Source organism: Barbus barbus (assembly GCF_936440315.1).
Source record: "Barbus barbus genome assembly, chromosome: 43".
NCBI classification, from domain to species: Eukaryota; Metazoa; Chordata; class Actinopteri; order Cypriniformes; family Cyprinidae; genus Barbus; species Barbus barbus.
Window position 1 is genome coordinate 3,317,024 of NC_136721.1, and position 10,704 is coordinate 3,327,727.

At 42.4% G+C, this 10,704-nt stretch overlaps 1 protein-coding gene across 1 annotated transcript; it reads right to left on the reverse strand.

The window, feature by feature from the left end:
• Positions 1 to 205: 205 nt before the first annotated feature.
• LOC306862435 (protein sprouty homolog 4-like) lies at positions 206 to 5,266 on the reverse strand. Its single transcript, XM_079405242.1, has 2 exons — positions 5,107 to 5,266; positions 206 to 3,874 (listed from the first exon to the last, which is right to left on the reverse strand). Exon 2 carries the CDS (start codon positions 3,821 to 3,823, stop codon positions 2,888 to 2,890), a length of 936 nt encoding a protein of 311 aa, XP_079261368.1. The 5' UTR covers positions 3,824 to 3,874; positions 5,107 to 5,266; the 3' UTR covers positions 206 to 2,887.
• Positions 5,267 to 10,704: the final 5,438 nt, after the last annotated feature.

Genomic DNA, 10,704 nt, shown 5'->3' on the forward strand with positions numbered 1-10,704 from the left:
GCATTTTTCAGAAAACAAGACTTAATATCTTAAGTCATTTTGTCTTGATTCAAGAGCGTTTAGATATTTGTGCTAGAAAACAAGTCAAAAATACCAAGTAAGAAAACCATTATTTGCAGTGCGTCTTGAATAATCATATTTTTCAATAGCATGTACTGTATGAATGTAGAGACACTGAAGACACAACACACAGAGTTTTATATTTAACAATATATATTTTCCAATTTTAATGTACATTCCGTTTTGACATAAGCTTTTATTCACAAACAAAAGTAGGCATCTAAATAAATACTATATAAAATAGAACTTCAAAATAAATATATCTATAAAGGGACATTTTCATATGTGTGAGAGATTTTTTTGCTTTTTGCTTTTTTAAACAAAACAAAAGCACATTGCTCTTTTCTTTAATCCACAACATGAACAATGAAGCCAAAGAAACGCAGAGAGTACAAGCCCAGTTTGGAAGGCAGCTTAAAGTGGGTTAAAAAAAGAAGAAGAATGGGTTTCTAGTGGCCAAGAAACTGTACCACGAATAGATTTAGTCACAGCGTCCTGATGAAAACATCTCAGCAATGAATCGACAGAAGGAAGATCGTTTAATTCCATTGCGCAGGCCAGGTTATTAGGCGAACAGCCATAAAGTTTACATTTTACAGCTGTATCGTTCTCCGTAGTTGAGAGAATTGTGAAATACGAAAAAATAAAAGCAAGAAGGTTTGGGCGAAAAAGCAACACCGAATAGGATGGAATGGAATGTTACTTGAGAGGGATCCCCGTTCCTCCCAGACAAGTTCACACACAGCAGCTGTGTATGTCAATCAAGCGCTGAAGATGTTGCACCATTTTAGGAGGAAGGAGGAAAAACAAAATGCTTGGCCACATTGGGGTGAAAAAGCATAACTTTGAGCGTGACGAAACGCCGTTCCCTCTGTGAATTCAATTAAATCTACAGTTTCAGGGGCACTGAGGAACCGGTAATTAGCCGTGCCTCTCTCGTGCTAATGAGGCATGGCTAGCATTAACAGAGGTATTTTTATTGCCTGGCACACTTTTCTAAATCAAGTGCTTGTAATCGAAATACCTAAACACCCTACCTTCTATGCCACAGCCACATAATCTTTACCCCCACCCGCCCCCAGCCCTCCCAAAAAATATAATAATTAATTTATATACTTTTGTACTGAATTGTAATTAAATTGTACCATGCAATTTCTCAGGACATTTGAAACATATAGCTAGTTTTTCTTAAAACTATTTACAAGAACGTGTAACCTGCATAGGTCGAAATCTAAGATATCTATGGTACATTTGCAACTCTTCCCTATGCAGCTATGCAAGCTTCTCCATTCAGAACTACTCTGGCACCTATCCACGGGTTAGATTGCAAAAAGACTTAAACCCTAGCCTTATACATTCAAGACTAAGAACAGTAGTGTATTTCTGCTTTTCGGATTTGTGCAACAAGTACAAATGCTGGAGTATGTGGGACTAAACGAGCGAACCGTGGGTTTGCGTTGAGCAGGATTTTCCCTCGTGCTCCCAGACTCTAGGAATCCTGGGAAGTAGAGCACCGTACCTTTAAGAGCTTACTTTAATTGGCTAGAGTACAACAACGCATGCCCACAAACGGTTATCAAAAATGGTCAACGAAAACCCCATGGTGCACTCCTTTGGCAAAATCTCTATACTATACATATAACAAAATATATATGTGGAGAAAGCAGTTTGATACTAGGGCACGTCCATAGAGCGTTATGTTTGGTGCGTAGTAAACTAGAGGAATTTTTTCCAACTACAGTGAAACACTTTGTACATGCTACTGTACATAATACTGTGCTTTTGCCTCATTATAATGGTGATACAATTGGCATGTTTTGATTAGAAGCGGCAGAGTAGTATACGCTAACTTTATAGCTTCTCCTTTTCCCGTAACTACTGGCCCGATTCTCCTCGTAGCTTATGAATGCTTGGTGTCTGAATTGCTGTGTTTTGACCACTGCCCGTTCCCTTAACTCAAGTCACCCGACTAGTTCCAAGCTGAATTCACATGCGGTACGTAATTCAGATGAACTGATGATCCCTGAGGTCATTGTCTACAACAAATTGAACCGCTAACATTTGGAAGAATCATTATGGAAGTTCATGTATGCTATGGCATGTTTTCAAAGGGAATTATGAAAGCTATTTTACCCATTTGCCATCAGAAACAAACAATCTGTCCCCACAGGAGATAGAAAGCATCCTGTCACGTGGTTACGGGTGGCCACCAATGTCTTTCGCAACAGTCAAGGGAACTTAGAATCCTTCAATGAAACCAAATTATCTCCCATGTTTGCATTTCAAACAACAGAAGAAATAAAGCTCTATAACAAGCTTGTAAGTGTACTGTGCGCAGAGATGAAGTCTGGTTATTTTGATTGTGACATGTGTTATCAGCTTGGAATTCACTGCAACCTTTCCGCAGTGCCAGATCCGGAGAGGGATTGCCAAAGTATAGAGTGTTCTTGAATGGGTGACATAATTACTTTAATTTTTCAAAGCCACCCAAAGAGAAAATAAACAGAGAAGAGATTGGAATCTTTCAAACGGACATTTTGCTCAAATGCAGCATTCTGTGTCAGCAAGTTGTTTTCTAGGGGGTGAAATGGCAAAGACTTTGATCCCCAGGAGAAGAAAACGCAGGCCTCTCCTTTGTTGTAGTAAAATAATGATTTGTGCCCGTTGGTCAGTCAAACATTGCTACTGATTTACGGCAGGATGCCTTGAGCACGAGGATCATGCGTCAACCTTAAGTACCGTGATTTTGGGAAGTACACCGCTATCGGAGAGGGTCCTGCGAACTTTGGTCGCGAGTCACTTTGTACTCTCCGTTTCTGGCACGCCATCATGAGGCCTGTTTTTCGAGCTGACAGGCCTTGACCTCTGCCACCTTGCAGGCCTGGGTGCTTTTGCAACGGCAGCCTGGGCGGCTGATGCCGTCGTAGCACTTCTGCGAAAGCTTGGCGCAGCCAGTGGCGGGCAAATAACACATCAGGCAGGGCAGCACTAACGAAACGGTCGCCATGAAGGACCAGCGCGCGCAACAGTTCGAGTGCGAGCAGGAGCACGGCTTGTCAGCGCAGGAGCCTTCCTCGTCCTCATCAGTGCAGTGGTAGAAGATGCCCTTGACAAGACACATGCAAGTGACGGTGTCCACTAGGTTCTGTGCTGAGCACAGGCACTCTTGGTTGCAAACCCAACACGAGGGCAGGGCCCGGGGCAAAGTGCACTCCGTGCATCGGCATTTGCCGCATTTCTCGCACAACAGTGCATGCTTCTTCTCCACTGGCAATGCCGCAACCGCCTTCACATTCTGAGTCTTGGAGCTCAACGCCTTGGGTTGCTCTGCACCTAGGGTCCTGCCGTGGCCATTGCCAGTAGTGTACGGATCCACAACAGGGGTTGGAGCTGCATGGTCCAGCAACCTTTGGTCAGAGGAGGTGCTGCTGCTACTGCTGATGGAGCTGGGCCGACCACTAAAGGAAATCCAGGGATGTGTGGTGGCATCTGGAACCTCGCAGCGGGACAGATGAGGATGGTGCGGGGCTCCCAGCAGGACTTCCTGCCCCCTCGTGCTTGCCTTGTGGCTTGGTGGCTGTTGTGAGATCACAGCAGGGGTGTCGATGTAGTCATTCTCCAAATGTAAAGATTTCATTTGGTCAATAGGGTAAATAGTTAATGGGTGCTGGAGCCGTCCGTAGGGAACGCGGCTGTCCAGAAAAGGCTGCACCATGATGGAGGAGGAGACTCCAGGAATGTGGTGAGGAACCCTTGACTCCATCTGTAGGTTGTGTTCCTCATATACCAGAGCTCAGGTCAGCATTTAGCACTCCTGCAAAGACCACAGCACAGCTTAGTACTGAAAACCACCCTCATAGAATTCTAATCAGATAACCTAACGATCGGTGGGTGTGGAAAATGACCACAAATACATCTAAAATGGGCCCTTTGAATAATTGAGAAATTTGCATGTGTTAGGGATGTATAATTATAATTCATTATTATGATTTAAAAAAGGAACCTGTATAAACATTCACTTCCACAATCAGATTTATGAGTATTAAGTACAAGCCTGCACTAGTGTTCTGATGGGAGGGGTTTATTCTGAATAAAACAAACATAATGTAGATTAACCTAGGGTTAAGATTCACAACTTTTCTTAAATAATTATATTACAATTCACTACGTGGATGAAGCTAGATTAGGACTATTACAGCTAAATGGACGGCATTAATCGCGTTTTATAGGTAAAATACTCTCCTAAACGCCGCTGGACGTTTTAAACAGTTAATCCAGTGAAATGTTTTCGTTGTATGGTCCTTTAAAATGTTATCTGTTTGCTACAGAAAGCTGAAGAAAACTGTAGGCTATATGATATGACACATATCAACCTGTTGCTAGATTTTTGCGTGAGCTACGTAATATATGGAAGTGGCGTTGCTTTTCTAGAAGTGTCGTCTAAAACCATGATTTATATGTCGGCGTGCCACAATTAGAGTTTCATATAAAGCAGTCAAAATTTAACGGCGTTTTAATACGAACCATTACATATTTACCTGAATCTAGATACATCAATGTCGCATGTCTCTGACTGATCTCCGTTTAGTGTTTTACTCGCTAAAACAGTTTTAATGCTTAAGATGAGCTGCAGTGAAGCGTCGCGCGATGGTATCAGATACGCAACACGAAATCCTGTCGCGATCGAAGGAAACGACGCGTTCACGGTTAACCTCGAATGCTCACCTGTTCTACGTGTAGCCTACATTTCATTCTTAAATCGCCCACGATCCTGTCGTGGTTAGTTTCCGTAGTTAAATATTTACACAAGGCACAAATACACCTACAACGCGTTGCTAAAGAACGGCTGTATCGGCGCTTTGTGATAAACCAGCAGAATGGAAAAAAACGACTCGATTTGAAGCAAGAATATAAACCCCGTGTTATAGAGGTTTGTCCTTGACACTTGGATTGCACTTGCAAAAAATTATATATATATATATATATATATATATATATATATATGCTATATACGGATATATATTTTAAAATAAATGAAAAACTCACTTGCATTCGAAAACAGATCATTTCTTCTCAGTTGAACAGAGTGTTGCGATATATTCCAATACCAGAGAGAGAATGATAGATAGATCCACGAAGGGGAAAATCCGGACGACTATCCGTGCGATGCGCGCTGCAGTAAGGACAGTCTTCTCCATACGATGTTGCAACTATATGAGGGAAATGGCTTTTTATGAATGGGAGGGTAAGAAACGTACTGCGCAGATGCTTTGACAGATTTTTTTTTTTTTTTGTGAATGGGAGGGCATTACGACTCGGGGGTTACACTTTTATGAATGGGAGAGCTCCGGATTTTACTGCGCATGCGCCGTTTCAAGATTTCATGAATGGAAGAATGGGGGCTTTTCGTCACAAGGGCAATGTCAAAGCGGATTACATGAAGAAGGCGGCTACTACTGCTTTAATTCATGTTCTCTATACATTGACTTATTTGTGCGTGTCTTCTAAAGGTCCTGACCTGTTGCGGTATGGAAGTATAAGGAAATATAAGGCAACTGCGTATTTACTGGACAGTTTGAAGAACATACTGCTGCGGTCATGCGTTATTATTTTTGATATGACGCAGCGGACATATAACGTTTTAGTCCAAAACACTTGAGTTTCATCACCACGGGTTAATTTGTAAGCCTCGAGTGGCGTGCACTTTATCCTCATTTTGGGTAAATCAGAAAACAGGTCAGGAACGATCGCTCTTGCTTAAAATGGAAGGAGAAAAGAGAGAGCTGGTTGCATTTTGATTTCTCATTTCCAGTTTGGCTGCACTGGTGTAACAAAAACGCATTTATGACGCAGCAGCATGAGGTCATGCAGGATCAACAAAAGAACAGGATGTTGTCGATTTGTAACGATCCCACAAGCAGGAAATGTGTGTGAATTTCCTTTTTAACATCCCTCTGTGTCTACCCTTCCCCCCACGGATCATTCCCAGCTTGTGGCTTGACTAATGCTGTCAAATGTTAATGGGCAGCCAGCCTCTACATTAATACACATTTCCATGACAACATCTGCTTTCATATTAAAAATACAATCACATTATTTGATGTGCTAAATTTAGGAGAGAAAGAATTTAATTATTATTATAGCTTTGTTGTATGCAATATTACTGTGCTAAAATGTAGTGTATCTCTCTATGAAAAAAGGAAAAGAAAAAAAGAAACAGCACTTTTAGTATTGATTAGATGGAAACCTGGGGGAAGAACACAGAGCTAAATATAGTGCATGCACTCTTTGAACTCAGCGTTTTCCATTTAGTGCAAATGACCACAAACTGAGAATAGGATTATCAAATGGGGCAATTTAACATCTCCAATACACAATGGGTTCCATACCATGGAAATGGTTTCTGCCTAATGCCATATAAATCTAATGATAAATCACGGATGAATATTTATTTATTTATACTTCCCTAGTGAAACATACATATACTAAAATATATTTGAAATACAATTATTTCATGTTAAGTATACTACAAATACATATTTATGTACTTAATAAAAATGCACTGCAATTGTACTTTTAGTATACTAAACTGGTATATTAAACATACTTTGGTAGCCTATGCTAAATTGGAACAACTGAGACTTGTACTTAATGCACTTTAATTGTGCAAATGTAGTGTTGAAGTCCAGCTAAAGATATACTGAAGTATATTTGATTGTGCTCAAGCTGAACTGTTGGAAGTATACTTTAAGTACACTTTGAATATATTGCATTTAAAGATCGATATTATGCAAAGATCATATAGTCCTCATCAATAGTGGCATTAAAACACATTGTAGGCTTAATATTAAGAAGTGTGCATTGTGCACAATTAGTACAAGTTTAATTAGAATTTTTATATCAGTAAGTTTGAGCGATATGTCAGTAAATATGTTAATAGATTTGAACTTTACTTATATGAAATAAATGTATTTCAAATATATTACTTTTTACTAAGGTTGAAATTTAATATTTTGTTTTTTAAGTTTAAGAGATTTATTTATTTATCTGTGCAACCTGTTAAGGTTCATAAATAAAGCATTTCAAATTGGATTGTAGTTTATAATTGCAAAATTCAAAATTACCAACCTCACTGTACTATGCATAAATCACCTTCATAAAAGCAAAAGATAAATACTTCAAGTATAATTTTTCATGAATGCTTAAGTAAAAACTTTTACTTAAATATGTGCTGTTGCTTTCAGGCCAGACTAGAGTGGTGACCTGATTTAAAAAGCAGCAGCCTGTGGCCAATTGGGGTGTCCCTCAGTTTCAAGCCAAGCCCACAGGAAGGAGCTTGTGTGAGGGATATATGCGGAGAATGCAAGCCTTTGGAGATCTGGGCCTGTGTGGGAAGAAGGGGTAGGCCCATTCTGGTCCCCTGCTGATACAGAGGGGAAAGCCGAGCTCTTGGTGAGATGTGACCCTCGACCCTTCTTCAGAGAACTGACAGGAGCGGCCCTGAACTCTCACCCATGGGACAAACTAGCGATGAAGCGTGACCTGTTGCTGGGGGCATGGACCTGCCATTCAGGCCACAAGCATTCTGGACATTCCACGCGCCATTCCCCTTACATAGCAGAGAACCCACACCAGTACCCCGTTTTTCAAAACACAAAAAAAAATCACAAACTTCCTATTACTCACCATCAGTGCATAACACCATAACCTAAGTTTCCACACATACAAGCCTTTATAGAAAAAAAAATCAAGACAATAACTCTCTGTGTGTGTGTGTGTGTGTGTGTGTGTGTGTGTGTGTGTGTGTGTGTTTGCACACATGACAAGTCCCCACTTCCTGTGACAGCTGGTTCTCGGCCTCGAGAACTGGATAAAATCAAAAGAAATGTGTGAGGCCTGTAATTACACCTCGACTGTTCCTCTTGTTATACAACCTGATCTTATCTAAAGTAATAGCAACATCTAGAGTTTACTTAGTGCTTAGTTTTCTTTGACCATTTTTATTGAAGTTATATGTTGTACATATATGTGCTCTGTCAGGCTTGAGTAAGCAGTTATACATCTGGCCATAATGCCGTTCGGTGCGGTTGGGTGGCTAAGTAGGAGGTCAAACTTCATGCTGTCCTCAGCGCTCTTTGTTGACATGAGAATGCCTGACCTTCATTAGTAGTGCATCATGGAGTCACTAACAGTGGGGAGCTATATTTGAGACCTGAATCAGCAATGCTGGCCCAAGCAAAGCACAGTGGATCAGCATTATCCATCCCAAGGAGGCCTTTGTTGACAAGCTATCGGCTAAAATAAGCCGGGAGGAGGCACACATCCCCATCAGCAGCCCACTTCCTGTGAGACAGCAATTTTCTGAATGATGGAGAAGCTTGCACACATCCTCGGACGTTACTCTAGTTATTTATTTGTTCAGCATTAATGATTAATGAACGGGAGGGCTTTGAGTGTCAGTCAGTGAAACAAGATTAGGAAGTTAGGATATTCTAATGGACAGATGAAGCGCTAACCTCCAGTGATATCCGCATCATTTGCGCCCTTAGGAATTTGTTACATTTTTCGTAGCGTACTGACCCGAAATCCTCTATGTCCAGGAGTTTAGCTGCTTCTCTAGCATTTCCATTTTGTTAATTAGCCCTATTGTCTGCATATCAATCAGATTAGCTCTGGGGGATCTAGGTGTAGGGTGCTGAGTAGAGCAAGTTTACCCAGGAGGAAGTGCGGGGCTTTGATCTCTGCTAATGAGCTGCCAATACCGCCCTCAAGGGCTACTTCCTGAGGCCAGCTGGAAGCCTGCAAGTTAGGCCACCTGAAACAACATGTACTCTTTCCCTTTCCAAGTGCCCTCACCCCACCTGCCCTTCCCCCATTTTTCATCAATGGTAACCCTTCCCCCAAATTGAACTCTGTGATAATTGGAGATAGAGGTGGGCTACAGTCACCCAGAGTTCTATTGTCCCCAGTGTATTCATACACTCTCTAGCCAAACTAGTGGCCTGATGGATGTTCTCGGTGACACTTAGCTTTATTTAAATCAACTTTCCCATTTGGGAAGCGACGGATGTGACATTCAGTTTGTTCTGCCACTTTCCTCAAGCCAAGTCAGAAGTTTGAACTTTGAATTATGAAACCCTTGCACACAAAACTTCCTAATTTCAAAACCAGACGTCTCCAGTCCTTGTACACAGTTTGTCCATTACGCATATTCACAAATGGAGGATTAAAGTTTGATGTACACTCTATTTTAAGATGGTTTCACAATAACACATCATGTAGAGCATTCGGTCTGATCATTTTCGAAAAGCCGCGCCTGGAATGGCCAAACAGGAGTGCGTGATTCACATCCCTTAATCCTCACCATTTCCAGTAAACCTCTCACCGCTGGGTATCCTCTCACTCCTTTGTGACCGTGGGAGAGGGTTGAAACAGAAACCTCAGCCAATCCTCAGAAGCTCCGTTTCACATCCATTCTCTTCCTTGATCCAGCTCAGGTACCTGCAGTCCTGGGAAAGAAGCGACTGGCCATGTCTTTCCCCACTGGACATTGAGCCATGCTGAGGTTGATGGCGAGCACACAGCAGCCCCTTTGATGGGCGTGGGGACAGGGTGACACGGGACACTTCCTGGGCTGAATGGCGCCCCGACACTCGACACCTGGGACAGCGGCGCTCCGACTCTGGCCTAGTGCCAACCTCAACGAGGCACCTTTGTGCTCCTGGTCTCGGTAACCTATCCGGAAAGATCTCTCAGTGCTGGTTCCCATGCATCACTCCACTCTACTTCACACTGCCTTTGTGCCCAACTGGCTCGGGACTCTCCTCACTTCCTTTCGCCTTGATCCAGGCTGTAATTGTTTGGTCCTAGTGAAAAGCAAGTATGAATTTGAAAGGAGGGGTCTAACCTTTGCTTTGCAGTAGCCTTGTGGATCAGGCCGCTGAATGCAGTTGCTTGTACGCGTAAAACTGTTCTTCGGGATTAATTTGAAGGCATTGTTCAAACACGGGCTATCTGGTGTCCCACTGTCTTTACTGCTGCTCTTTATATCTTCCTCACAAAGAGGTACAAAGAGCTACATTCTCCCACAAAAAGCAAGCACAAGGACCTCTTGTTGAGACAGCCCGTTATTGATCTTGAAGTAGGACATCAACCATAACTAGCAAGTATACAAATTTAGCAAGAAACGATAACGCAGTGAACCAAGCACATTAAAACAGGGGTGTCAAGCCTGTCGAGATGTGAAATGCCTAACCACAACAAGGCATGCACTGGCTAACATGTGTGCAGGAGACTAGGTTCGCTCGTTTTGAGGTGCTGCCTCCGAGCCCTGGGCGGCTCGGTCCAAACCCACCAACACGTCTGGCTTGTCAGAGACACAAGGCTGTCTCCCCAGGATGGTTTAGTGCATTGTACAAAGTGACAAACCCATCAAAGCAACCGGGCCCAAATAAAAGGTCTTTTTATGACTTTCCTTCAAAGAGCGGCTAGGAGTTCAAAGCACACACAGTGAGCGCGAGTCGATGGAAAGTTCAGAATCATATGGAGAGGCAAAGAGATGTGGGAGCGGGGGGGTGGCGAGGGCCTCAAAGGGGATTCAATATTGCTCATGAAAGGCCTCCCCAACCTGGCATACTCTGTGTT

Bases quoted from the DNA above. Each gene is read 5' to 3' on its own strand.
- LOC306862435 (XM_079405242.1), bottom strand. From the start codon at position 3,823: ATGGAGTCAAGGGTTCCTCACCACATTCCTGGAGTCTCCTCCTCCATC.